General features: G+C 36.5%; 1 protein-coding gene across 2 annotated transcripts in view; it reads right to left on the bottom strand.

Annotated features, from left to right (window-relative positions):
• The window catches only part of LOC137390173 (nudC domain-containing protein 3-like), a 17,800-nt gene extending 3,129 nt beyond the window's left edge, over positions 1-14,671 (bottom strand). The window contains exons 1-4 of one of the 2 annotated variants that reach the window (XM_068076454.1): positions 14,532-14,671; positions 3,380-3,461; positions 3,150-3,237; positions 2,190-2,412 (exon numbers count right to left, since the gene is read on the bottom strand). In XM_068076454.1, coding sequence (XP_067932555.1) covers positions 2,190-2,412; positions 3,150-3,237; positions 3,380-3,461; positions 14,532-14,635 — 497 coding nt within the window. In that variant the 5' untranslated portion in view covers positions 14,636-14,671. The remainder of the gene's footprint in view (positions 1-2,189; positions 2,413-3,149; positions 3,238-3,379; positions 3,462-14,531) is intronic. The other variant, XM_068076455.1, reaches the window with a different exon arrangement.

The following is a 14,671-nucleotide window of genomic DNA, read 5'->3' as shown; positions in this document are numbered from 1 at the left end:
CATGCAGAGCAAGCTGTCAGGTGGCTCAACACTGCCCAATCATAACTGGTCATGCAGAGCAAGCTGTCAAGTGGCTCAACACTGCCCAATCATAACTGGCCATGCAAAGCAAGCTGTCAGATGGCACTTGTGCACGATGAGGTAACATCTGTAACTTGGAATCTCAAGAACGAGAACTCTCGATGGCTGTGTAATCATTTAACAGTTGAATAAAAATACTATTCAATTCTGGTGTTTGAGAAAAAGTCTATGCAAGCTAGCGCTGTGGGTATATGGCTCATTATAGAACAGCCATGCAATCGCTGAAGTCTAGGAAGGCAGGCTTTACTTGTAAGCCCTGAAATGTCTATAATGAATTAGCCTGTAGTATAATCATACGGCTACTAGGGCCCTATTAGCTTTGGCTATCAAAAGATAGACCTTATTAGGGCTAATATTTGTCACATAAATGTTGCAATTTGTATTATTCCATTGCTCTACCAACTTGTAAGCTTGTGACACTATTTATCTAATCCAAACAGCAATGGCTTCAGAAGCGGTAAAGAAGTGAAAAAATGGACAACTCATGTTATATCATAGACATATTAACTATAGTAGTATAGTAATTAACTATAGTAGTATAGTATAGTTAATAGCTCTATGTGTTATATGCCTACATTGAAAGTTTGAACTAATACAGGTAACACATTAAGACGCATCAACAGAATGGAAGCTAAACAAAGAGCTGAATATGAGCGGTACCCTCATCCGGTATCCTCTAACTGCTGACAATCAAATACTTAGTCTTATACAAAAAGCAAGCATCTTTTTCGGAATTTTGTCTTGTAGAAAGCACGGGTAACTTACAGTTAGAGGGTTACTCACGCTAAAGTATATTGTATTGTATAAATTATATTATTAAATTATTTATATTGCTAAAGTATATTGTATAAATTTTTCTATCATTTGAGATTTTGCTTGCTGTTATAGGTGTCTGACTGCTAGGATGTTTTCAAGATTAAAATCGACAAAACTTCATACCAGTTAAACCGCTCCGAAGAAAAAGTTGTTTTGTATAGCGGTTGTTTGTGAACAAAAAACTCACCACTAGTAATCTACATTTAACATGTTATTATAGCTGAGCCTTGATTATAAAAATTTGAAGCATGAAAGTTATTATTAAAAATAAGCTGCTGAATGTATGTACATGTATTTAATACAAAATGTATTGAATTTCTCATTGTTGTCAGTTTCCTGATAAGTTACTTACAAGTAGGTGTTAAGTGCAAAGTGAGTCAGAGAGCTACACGTACATGTGTGTTACACGTTTCTCTCTTGTTGCTATTACTTAGTGGTGATAAGGAAATTACTACCAAGGTTTGCACCTAGCAATCCTAATGCTGCACCTATTATTATGGATGATGAAGAGTCCTGCCTTACACAGCTATATATCAATGTAATGTTATAACAGCTACATATTTAATATTATAAGAGCTACATATGTAATGTTATAACAGCTACATATGTAATGTTATAACAACTACATATGTAATGTTATAACAGCTACATATGTAATATTATAAGAGCTACATATGTAATGTTATAACAGCTACATATGTAATGTTATAACAACTACATATGTAATGTTATAACAACTACATATGTAATGTTATAACAGCTACATATGTAATATTATAAGAGCTACATATGTAATGTTATAACAGCTACATATGTAATGTTATAACAACTACATATGTAATATTATAACAACTACATATGTAATGTTATAACAACTACATATGTAATGTTATAACAACTACATATGTAATGTTATAACAGCTACATATGTAATGTTATAACAGCTACATATGTAATGTTATAACAGCTACATATGTAATATTATAAGAGCTACATATGTAATGTTATAACAACTACATATGTAATGTTATAACAGCTACATATGTAATGTTATAACAACTACATATGTAATATTATAACAACTACATATGTAATGTTATAACAACTACATATGTAATGTTATAACAACTACATATGTAATGTTATAACAACTACATATGTAATGTTATAAGAGCTACATAGGTAACGTGTAACAAACATATCAATGAGCACAGCATCTCCAACAGACATCATTCAACTGTTACATGGATGGAAAAAACAATTATATTATAATATGTAGGTAAACAACATACTTCTGTTCTTTGTCTCCTGTTTTTTCTTCAGATTTGGAGGAAATCTCTTTAACTGATACACGTTCGGGAGAAACAGAAGCGAAAGAAGGCGGGGTCGATTTTTGTGAAGGGAGATCGGGCATATGAGAGGACAGAGTTGATGTGTTAGTATGTGATTTCGATGCGCTAGGTGAAGGAATAGCCTCACTGCTCAGGACCTCAGCTGCAGTCTTATCCTTCAAATCTACAATGAGATGTATGAAGCATTGAAAACGTATAAAAAATGGTGAGCTTAACATTTATAGAATGTATCCCCATTTCTGTAACGGCAGCTGATCTCTTTATATCATATGCTATGTGTAATCAGTTGCTGTTGTTAGGCAGCATTGGGTTCTAAATACAGACTACATATAGGATGTAACCATGAGCATTATTTTCTGTCTGCGAGCATGGCTAACATTTGAGGATAGAAATGTGGCAAAGATTTTTGCAAAATCACAGAGAGAAAAGGGCAGATTATTGAAAGCTCGCGGTAAAAAAGTTGTAAAAAGAAAGTGTTTGTGATTAGACAAACAACTCGTACTTAACCGGTAATACAAATCTGGAAAACCAGCAGCATTAAAAACATGATCTACATGTATATAACCGTTCCAAAATTCACATGAAGAGATCAATGCGTAGCGTCTAATTAACATGGTCATGAAGCAGCCGGTTGCATTGATATCAACGTTTCCATCTTATAATCTTGCTCCGAACAGGTTTAAATGATGTTAATGATTCAGATTTCCAAAGCCTGAATAAGGTTTGGATAGAAGCAACAGCCTAGGTAGGGTCCTAATATCTGTTTGTATGGAAAGTTTCCAATCAGAGATGTTTTTTGCGAGTTCCCCTGGTTCTCCTGGCTGGAATTTTTCTTCATTAATTATGCTTTTCGTTGCCTTGGCATTAAAGCAAACTAGCTTGATATAATAGAATACACACCTTTCTGGGCAGAGCGAGAAGGTATTATAGTGCGAGTGTCCTTGGAGTCTTCTCTACTTTTAGCCAGCTTTTCAAACTTTTCGTAACTCTAGAAATATACCAGTTAAAGCTTGTTAATACTCGCTAGTTATTGATCCGCGTATCTAGTTAGTCATATTTTAGAGCTGATGTCTCTGGCCAGACCGGTAAGTTGAGCACACAGAAACACATTATAAATCTTTACAAAATACCTTGATGAGAAGCTGAGGAGCTACACCAGGAGGGAAACCTATCTTGTCATTTTTAGACTTCATCACATGGTAAAAGTCTGTGCTAAAATAGTAATACATACATGTATACTAATCCAACTTATTACCATTTTATGCTAACCCCTTTTACTCTATAGTGGTAACATAACTACTCTCAACCTTCTTATAAAAAGGTTTGAAGACTGAAGGCATTCATTGTTTGGGCAAACAACATCAGATTCATCTGCTATTGCACAGTTATTCTTTGAGCAGAAAATGAATGCAGAACATTGTTGTCTTTGTATTATAATAATTACACAATACTGTATTGCTTTTACAAGTTTTTTGGGTCGAAAATCAGCTAAAAACCATTGGCTGCCTAAATGAAGTTGAAATTGCCTAGACTTGAAATTGATAACTCTACCATTTTCACTAATAAATTGCTTCTGATCATGAAATTAATATAAACTATAGTTTACATCTCTTTTGATTGTATATTATTAGTATTTGCTGCTGATCCCTTTATTATTACGCATGAAAAACTTTAGTTATCTGCTTAATGGGTTGTTGTGTGCAATGACTGTAGACTCAGAGTCAATTTATGTAAGGTTGTCCAACTCTTGAAGGATTTTGCTAGAAATTTATTGTTTAATACATGCTTTTAAAAAATGTTGTAAGAGGAAAAGGAATGATTGTAAGATGCTAAGAAATTATTGAAAACAGTTTGTGTATTTTGAATGATAATAAGAGTGGCGTCGATCAGGCCTGTATTCACTGGTTGCAAGTTGGGGCGGCTAATGTTAGGCGACTAGTTATGAACACCTGGGGGTGTTGAGGGGGCAGTGTAAGCCCCCAACAGGTTTTTCTTATGTAGGGCCTTAGCCGGGCCTCTCATGTGAAGTTTTAAAAAATTTTATCAGAAAGTATCAACATTTTTCTATTTTTTGAGATTTGTTTTGTTTTAGGTGATGTGACTGACGAGACATTTTAAAATTAAAATAGGCAAAATTTGACTGCAGTTAAAACGCTCAGAAAAAAGACATCTTTTTCTTTTGAGCATTTTAACAAAGATCAATTTTGCCGATTTTATTTTAAGTTCATCCGGAGGTTTCCACGCTTTTGATGGGACATGGCCAAGCGGATGTTTGGTGAAACTTGATATTTTGCAAACCTTTGTAAAGGTCGTTAACAAGAATATTTTGCCACTGATGATGATAAATAATAATGACGCCTAAGAACTACTAAAAGTTGATGTTTGTCTCTATGGCTTCGAATAAAGTGATATTCTACAGCGATAAAAACCGTCTCCGTAGCCGTTGGGCAAATAACTTTTCGTATAAATGATGTTGAGGTCGAGTTATCTGAAGCAATTTATCATTGCGTGGGAACGAACCAAACAAATCCATTCGAGTTAACCTTGTGTTTGAGATGAAATGTTACATTTTACCCGAGGGCGAATTATCCGAGTTTGACTGTACTTAGCCGCGGAAAGTTCCTAAAAAGTTGGGACGGCTCAGCCGGCCAGCCGCCCCAGGGAATACGGGCCTGGCGTCGATATCAAGTAAAGAAGTTTATTAGACCATTTGACACTTAAAGGGCACTGAATAGACCATAAAAATACTACATATACATGTTAGTAGTGGAAAAATTTCTGACACACCCACCAACAAAAATTGTTATTTTATGGTTAGCGAGTGAACATATGAATGTGTCGAGGTTCTCATGAAGTATGGCTATGTGACTTTACACTAGCAACCATAAAGCAGATGTATATGCACTGACCATATATGACAAAATGATAGGAACGCAGTAACATAGCAGTGTAGCTTACAACCGTGACCAAGTCATGGGCAATATGAAGAGCTATTAGCGATAAGAGGTGTGAGGCATTTATGGGAAATGTTGTTGATCACATATGTACTGATGCTAGCGATGATAGTATGATAGTGTTATAAAGAATTATGAAGAACGCTTACAGAAAGTGGAGATGTAGCAAAAACTATAAACAAAAAATAATTGCCAGTTTTAATCTGGGAGTTTAGAGAACAATCGCAGCGACTTATTTAAGACAAGGAGACTAAGCAACTACAGCAGGAGGTCTGCTTAGATAAATGGCAAATGTTGAAATTAATATTGCAATGAATAGGGCTCAAGAACTGGCTAAATGTTATCAAATGTTTATCAGGTCTAAATTAATTTGTTGGTTTCTTTCAACCCTGAACTCGTCTGAGCAAAACTGACACCTATTCTGAAGTCACAGTTAAGGTGGGATAAGCCTTACACTGTTTTGAGAATGCAGGTAAGCATAAACAGACAGAATGTCTTGAAGGTAAGAGGTAGCAGAAGTCTATGAACTTTAGACAAGAGGTGATGACTGGGCTTATAGAAGGATCACACTCAATGGTGGATGTCTGGGCGACATGAATTCACACTGAATGAAAGAGTAGCAGTTTGCCATCTCAGTACAACTCCAATTAGGTAGATATGGTAAATCATTTAAATGAAATAAAAAGATGATTGTAGAACCAATATCAGAGTGCCTATGAATAGACAAGAGTACTCAGACTAACTGTATCAGCTTTAGAGGCTAGATTTGTCATTCTCACTGTACTGCAATTATCAACTCAGACTCAAATGTCAACGGGGGAGTAGCGTATCTAAATTCACTAGGTTTACATACTGTATTTACATTGTGTATATACCTCTACTTACATACACATATAGCTGTTTAAACACAGACAAACATGTGCTTCGATTAATATCCACTAAAAGCTAAAATAATAAAGGAGTGCAGCATAAAAAGATTAAACCATAACTGTCACGTACAACTTTTATCGTATTTACTAGGTAAGTCAGACACGGTAATTCCGATTTTGTACTCAAAATAAAGATTAGGCCACTAACTTTCAAAGTAATGAAGGCTTTTTTACAGCGTTTAAATATCGGTCTCAAAAACAACACGATCGGCACAGCAAGCTCTGCCCATAAATACGTGATGTAACCTAGCTTTTTAGGAACAGAAGTTACGTAGGGATGTTTAGACCGATTTAGAATAATAGAGATAGGTGTTTTAAAATCCATTAATAACTAAATTCAGCCTTAAAAATAATCTCAGTTTTTTCTGAAAGGTAGATTAGCTATTTAACATTGCATATTTAAAAAAGCGTAATAACAACGCCAGCTTGTGATAAAACCGCGCTTTTTGAGCTCATTTTTCTCGGCGTCCAGCCTATTTAAACATCATGTAACAAGCTACGAGCAATTTTAAATAGTTTATATACCTGTCATAAAAGATTGCAATTATTTTACAGGCTCGATTTAGATAATAATGGGTTTTAAGACACCCATCTCTATTCTTCTAAATCGGACTAAACATTCCTAACTTCCGTTCCTGAAAAAGCTAGGTTTCGTCACATATTTATGGGCGGAGCTTGTAATGCCGATTGTGTTGTGTTCGAAACGGATATTGAAACGCTTTAAAAAAGCTTAAATGACTTTGAAGGTTAGTGGACCAATCTTAATTTTGAGTACAAAATCGGAATCAGCGTGGCTGATTCACCTAGAAACTACGATAAAAGTTGTACGTGACAGTTATGGTTTAAGTTGGTGAGCACACCAATATTCACAAATGTTTATGAAAACTAGGGTTATCTACACATGGTAAGATATGCCTAACATGGTAAGATAAATCTTATTGTCTGTAAGCACGGTGATGCAATTGCAGTATAATCTGGTTGGGCAACACAACGTCAAAGCGATTCTGATCTGTGAACATTCCATGTTAGCTTGTTAGTGTTAAGGCTAGAGATCTGAGCCAAACTGAACATATACTGATAACTATATGATATCAGTAGTGAGACGCGGAGAAAGAGCAAATGACTGAAGGAATTTTTGATTACTGGAATACAGTGCAAGCGCAGGTAGAGCCCGGAGAACTGAGAGCAAAGAGAAGGTTGAGAGCAAGATAAGTTCAGGAGTATAAAAACTGGGAGCAAAAGAAACTTCTGAGAAGAGTTTGATCTGAGAGAGGACCAAATACTAGCAGTAGGCCAGGTGATGCCCAGGATTTTATTCATTATCAATCAGACAGCCAGCAGGTGGGTGTTTAAGAGGCTGGTTCTCAGGATCCACATGGAATCTTTTTGAATCCAAATATTTTTGATGACCTGGCAGAAAGCACGAAACATATGCGTCTGATTGGAAGAAATTGGCCAAAACAATGTGACAAACGGACCAACACACACAATGACAAAGTGAAATTGATTAATGTAGGTTTCAAGGTGAAACCTTTTTATTGTTATACTAAATGAATGCTCGTCGTTGCACAGGTAATAAAATAATTACTCAATGAATTTGAGTAACTTGAGCTAGTAACTTCAGTTTGTCTAAATCTTTGCTATAATAAGAGTCGTGAAGCCAGCTTGTAATCGTTACTCTACGCGTCATAATCTCTCCCGCAATCAATGATGATCTTCAAGCATGCTAGTAATAACTATTTCAAGCGTGTGAATTTTAACCGGTGTAATGAGTATGAGCACAATTATTTATTAGTATGGCCAATTGAATACGTAGCCTAATAGATAGTACGCCTGTCTGTAGAACTGGAGGTTCCGAGTTCAATTGCAGTGCCATGCGAATTTTTCATCCCTAAAACTTTCCTAAAACTTCACCGCTATAACTGGACATACGGAAGACAAACACGGAAGTTTGGATAGAAGATTGATGCAAAATATTAATGCCTGAAACTTTTCTTAGAGATTTTTATTCATAAAACAGTGCAAGCTTTGGGATGCCATTGACAGCAGGAAGTTCTGCTAGCTTTAGGGCCTCATTACGTCCAAATCATACACGCTAGTCGGTTTTACATTTAGGAGTTGCATTTTACAGTAGACGCTCCTATAACGTATACCTCCTATAACGTAAATTCCAGATAACATAAAAAATTTATGTGAAGCTTTTGCTTCGTACTACATAAAGATTCCATATAACGTAAAGTGTCAAGTCGGGTGAGTTTTTAAAATCGATTTGAATGTTAGTTTATCTTGCCGCACTTGCAGCAAAAAACGACGTTCGTATAACGCTATATCTATTATATATAACATTCATGACATTTTAGTTCGTCAGCATAGATCATCAAATATTTTGACAAAATAGAGCATAGGATAGCTGCGCAATAGTCCATAAATACTTAAAGGCAATCGATTAGTGCAGGTATTACAGCATCGGTCTACCAATATAAATTTCACAAGTTGGCGTATTGTCAAAAGTTATCTTTTATCCTAACCTTGACCCCTGAATACAGATAGACAATGAACAGGTAGAACCGCTTTTTAAAGTAAAGACATTTTATTGTTTTGTCTTATTGTAGACGCACAAAATATTTGTTATTAGTTTTACTTTGCAGAATATACTTTGCTGTTTAAAAGAAATAAGCAAATTGTTGTAAATGAACGTCCAAAATGTGCAGTACCCATCAAATTGTTGTGAAACTAGCGCAATCATAGTTTATAAAGCCATGATTAATCATAAAAATGAGAAAACTTATCGATGCAAACCATTGATACTGCAGTTACAATACAGCCCACAAATTACAAGAGTTATGTCAAGTTTTTCCTTTTTGCATGGCCAAAGGTGTGAGTTTGGAAAGATCTTGGAACGGATTAGGCAATTTACATGTATTTTACTGTTCTTATAACGTAAATTCCCTATAACGTAAAAGTTCCTGGAACAGATTATTTACATTGTAGGAGCGCCTGCTGTACTTTGTAATGGTCAAGATGTGCCGATAGCAGATAATAAAAATTATAAAAACTATTGTAGCTCTTCTAATTATTAAAGTTTTGGCTCTTGTAGTTGCGGGTCTCTTTCACAGAGAAATGGGATAAGTTCCAATAAGCAAAGAATATAGTTATGACAAAGACTAGTGAATTAATCACCACCTTAAGTCTTCACCATGTGATTGGTGTAAAGCAAGAAACATTCTATTTGTCGTGTGTGTGGGCAGTATAGGCATTAAAAGGCTATTCGTTCTGACTTAGAATGTAGCAAGTGTTACCAGAATGGCAACATTCACAGAATAGTCGCCTTTGAGAGTGTTGAAAGATGAGTGATGACATGAGTGACAGCTTGTACAATGTAGTCGAATTTAAAGCAAACGTGACAATCATCAGGAGAAATCGTTTGTAGGCTGCGCCGCTGCAAATTGAACAAAACCAGCAATAAGCTTTATCAAATGCTCATGATTGACAGAAATGTGTTGTTTAACCTAGGCGCTGGATCACAAGTGATAGCGTTGATTTATAAACAATTCAGTGATTGGGGATGCCACTTGCTCATCTTAAAACCAGTCTGACGGAAGCAGATGTTAAGCAATTATTCATGAATACTTGCTGATGAAGTCATGAATACTTGCTGATGAAGTCATGAATACTTGCTGATAAAGTCATAAATACTTGCTGATGAAGTCATGAATACTTGCTGATGAAGTCATGAATACTTGCTGATGAAGTCATGAATACTTGCTGATGAAGTCATGAATACTTGCTGATGAGGAAACTACAAACTTGTTAGATACTGATAGATAGGTATAAATGAACATGGGAATAACAGCTAACGCGCGACGTATAAGGAATTTCAAAGGGTAATAATGAATAATAACCTTCTTGGTTGGACTACATGTTGTCACCTCTTGCAGTCAGTATTGTAAAAGAAGAAACACAATCGTAGCTGATTACTTTATTGCAGTGGCGAGGAAGATGGAAGTGAGATGCAACTCCCTATTTCTATCACAAAAAGAGACGACGATTGCCATTAGCCTTTGGTAAAAGGAATGAGTTGGAATGTCATTAGCTTTAGTGTAAAAAAAAGAAGAGTGAGGCTGATCCTGAATTGCTGTTTGATGTCATGAGAGATGCTCTTGTCATTGGGACCTCAGACAGGGAGCAGGACACGATTGCAGAAGCGAAGATTTTTATTCTTCTAGACAAGAAAACGAAGCTAGTATAGTAAACTGCCATGGCATGTAACCCTATGAACTACATGTCTGAAACTCGATCAAAAGGGGATTGTAAATGCTTAAAATTTATCACAATGAGATAAATTATACTCATGTACAGGAGTAGTATTACGGTTCCAATGAGATTTGGAGGAGGCCGCGCAACTTCAAGGCAAAGATGATATGTTAGCGCCTGTGGTGAAAAAGTGCACTGTTAAATAGCAAAAACGTTCACCTGTTTAAATTATCCAACCTAATTAGGTATATTTTTCTGTCATTTACCATAATACTGAAGCGTTGGGTCCAGAACAAGCAAGAAAACCTTACAAATGCAGAGTAGGAATGCGATAACTAAATCGATTCAAAATACATAATGCAACTGTATTGTCATACATGTAGTGCTAGTGGTATTTAGGTTGCGATATTGATGAGAACAACAATAAAAACAGCGTGATAAACTAACAACTATTTTGTGAATGCAAAAGAAATAGTTAAGTCACTACCGTGTGTTGTGAGTTACTATCTATCAGCCAGTATTACTTATTGCAGTGTGCCTTTCCCGGTACAAAATTCTCGCCCAAGAAGAACTAAAGTTTTAAACTGTGTAGGCTATCAATCTAATCATGTAAGATTGGATGCCCAAGTCAGCATCAGAAGTGGAACATAATTTTTCAGTCATCAGTTCACCAAAAGTTGGACAGCATAACTGTTTGCAACGAATTAGCTGACAAGCTATAGACCAACTCGCTACCTTACTGCAGATTGGACTTGCTTCCACCAGGCATTGAATACCATTTGACCAGTCAAACAGGTAAGGCAGGAGACGAGAGCCACCCTAAGCATACTAACATTCAAAACTTTACAATGGTTAATAAGTCTTCATTTACCAGTTCACATGAATACGAAGTAAACAGTCAGACAAACTCTCCAATCTCATAACCAAATTAAGCCAATAAAACATAGACTGTCAGTCATGATAACATTACAGCAGGCGTGAATATCACATAACAACAAGTTCAGACCTCCCTTCAACAGCAGATATCAATGAGCTTTGTTTAAAAATAACCTAACAAAAACAATGAGATATTGCCTATTTTTCTTTGGTCAGACCTTGGCTTGAGTATGCTTCTCCGATCTAAGATCCTTACAAAAAAATTACATTAAAGAGCTAGAAAAGTTAAAAAATAAAGCATAACACTTTATTTTCAATATCAAAAAACAGACAAGCTTTACAAAACTGAGAGAAGATACTGGTATTGAGCCTCTGAGGAAGAGGAGAAAGCAGGGAAAGCATAAACTGTTAGGTGTGTGGCTGAAGGTATTGAGCCACTGTTCCGATGTAATAGCATAGGTTATAATACTCGCTAAAGAGCAAACACTTATACACCATATATAAGAACCAATCTGTTTCATCAGTATTTTCGGCCTTATACACTAAGGTAGTTAAGATCTTGAAAATTACTTAGCACATGCAAATAGTGTTGGACAACGAAAAAAACAAACACATCTAAACAGAGTTCGTGTTTGGAAGCTTTTTCCTTAATTATTAAGATATTGTGCCCTCACACTCTTTCTGCACTCGGTAAGTGCGGTCTTAGTTAAAAAAAACTCAATAGTAAAAAACAACACATTCTATCTAGTCATGTTGTTGTATAGAAATATCACCAAAACAAGATACAACCAGGAGTGAAGCTAGACTACAAGATATACACCCAATAGGCATTAACAACATGATGCCAAAAACTTCAAAAGATCCAATAATTGAAAAAGCAACTAAAAGCAAATTGGAAACTCCAGAGTTCAAGAAATTGATCACAGAAAATGAGTCAATCTCCTTGCCAGAAAACCATAAAGAGACATTAGAAAAGTATAAAATCATTTCACGTCTGCAATCCTCTGCCAGACAAGACCTAGATAACAGAACCAAGTCATGAGTTCCACCCTACATGTTTACATTACTTACACCAGTTAAAAATTATGCAAACAAGATATATTGACAAACCTGACAAAAAAACATTGAACCTCAACACTCAACCTACTCTCCACAGGCTAGCCTTCCCACATGCTAAACATTCAACCTACTCCCCACAGGCTAGCCTTCCCACATGCTAAACACTCAACCTACTCTCCACAGGCTAGCCTTCCCACATGCTAAACACTCAACCTACTCTCCACAGGCTAGCCTTCCCACATGCTAAACAGACCTCAACACTCAACCTACTCCCCACAGGCTAGCCTTCCCACATGCTAAACAGCTACAAAAGAGAACAGCTTCAATGACTCAGCCTCTCTTTCCCGAGGGCCTGTTGAGACTCTCTTTTCCTCTGCCTACTGAGGCTCTTCCCCTGCCTGTGGAGCCTCTCTCTTTTCTCTGCCTGTGAAACCTCTTCCCCACCACCTGCAGAGCTCTCTTTTTCTCCGTCTACTGTGGCCTCTTTGCCTTCGTCTGTTGAAGCCTCTTTGCCTTCACTGCCAAGGCTTTTATTTCACTGCTGAGCCTTTCTACCTATGGACTGGCATAGCTCTCATTTGACTGTCGAAACTCATAGCCGTATAGGATCGAGCAACGAACATGAACGACTGTTCGAGTAAGGGTGTAATTTTTATTAGCTATTTTAACCTTTTGTCATTAATCTTAATGTTTTAGAGTTTTGCTAATTATATATTTTAATTGCTGGACTTACAGGATAAAGAAGTAACTTTTACTGGCAAATATCAGTGTCGCTTACAATAGTTTAACACCTTGTTGTATGAAGATACTGCGAAAACAAGATACCAACAGGGAATGTAGCCAGACCACAGGATAAGCATGTAATACCTACAAGCAGCAAGACGCCTAAAAGAAATCAAATGATTCGATAACTGAAAACGTCAAAAGAAAATTAGGAACTTCAGAATTGGAAGAAATCAATCATAGAAACTGTGTCAACACCAGATGGAGAACATGCCAAAGGGAAGTCGAAGCAATTAAACCTACCAACCACCATCATCAAAAAGCCACTAGAGAAACATTAGAGACGAGTCAAATGAGTCACATACAGATCTGCCACTCCTGTCAAACATGACCTAGATACCAGGAGTATGTCACGAGCTCTACCCTACATGTCAACATCACGTGCACCAGCTGAAGACTTACACAAACAATATATCTTCACACGCCTGATATGAAGCATTGAACCTTAACACTCAACCTGCACCCACAGGCTAGCCATCCCACATGCCAGACATCTATAAAAGAGAACAGCTCCAATGACTCAGCGGCTCTAGCTTGAGCTCTGGCTCTCTCTCTTCTCAACCGATGGAGCCTCCTTCTCCTTCATCAGCTGAGCCTCTTCTATACCACTATCTCAACTGCTGACACTCTCTACATATGGCCTCTCACGACTCTCATTTGACTGTCGAAACTCACAGCTGTACAGGACTGATCAACAAGCATAGACGACCGTTCGAGTAAGGATGTAATTTTTATTAGCTCTTCTACTTGTTTGTCATTAATATTATTGTTTTGGAATTTTGTTAGTTGTGTATTTCATTGTTTGACTTATAGAATAAAGAAGTAAGTTTGACTGGTAGTTATTAGTATTGCTTGCAATAGTTTAACGCCTTCACTATACCTGAACCAGTAATAACTAAATTAGTTTCCACAAGGTAAGCAAAAGTGCACAAACTAAACATCGTCAAAATAGAATAATAGGTCAAGCAATTCAACACTGATGTTGTGTTCAGACCTGCCAACCCAAGAGTGGGCAATGCGTGAGATTTGGTTTTGGGGCAATTGATGTATCAATGATAGTATATATAAAATTGTGGAAATTGGGGCAAAAGTCTCACGTATTTTCATTTTTTCTTTGGGGTGATTGCGTGAGTCTCACGCCTAATACGTGAGAGTTGGCAGGTGTGGTTGTGTTTGAATTCGGATTAGTTATGCATAACATAATTTCTCCACAACCACACGTTACAACCTTCACTAGTACTTGAACCAATAATACTCAAATTAGTTCATAAGCTAATCAAACGTGCACAAACTAAACATTAAAATAGAAAAAGATGGCAAAGCAGTTTCAACATTGATGTTGAGTGTGGATTCAGATTAGTAATGCATAACATAATATCTCCCAAATCACTTATAACAATGTACAGATGACAACATATACGACTTACCGTCGATACAGAAACCCCATTATTACGTCTAAAAATTTGGCAATTTCCCCTTCATTTTGAAGAATGCCCAAAAGGGTAGAATCATAGTAAGATTCCTTAGACATTTTTCAGTCGTCTTTCGGCAAAGCGGTGTTGTAAAG

This window comes from Watersipora subatra, chromosome 3, assembly GCF_963576615.1.
Source record: "Watersipora subatra chromosome 3, tzWatSuba1.1, whole genome shotgun sequence".
NCBI lineage: Eukaryota > Metazoa > Bryozoa > Gymnolaemata > Cheilostomatida > Watersiporidae > Watersipora > Watersipora subatra.
Note: the sequence above shows the minus strand (reverse complement) of the source record. Positions and strands in the feature narration are given on the sequence as shown.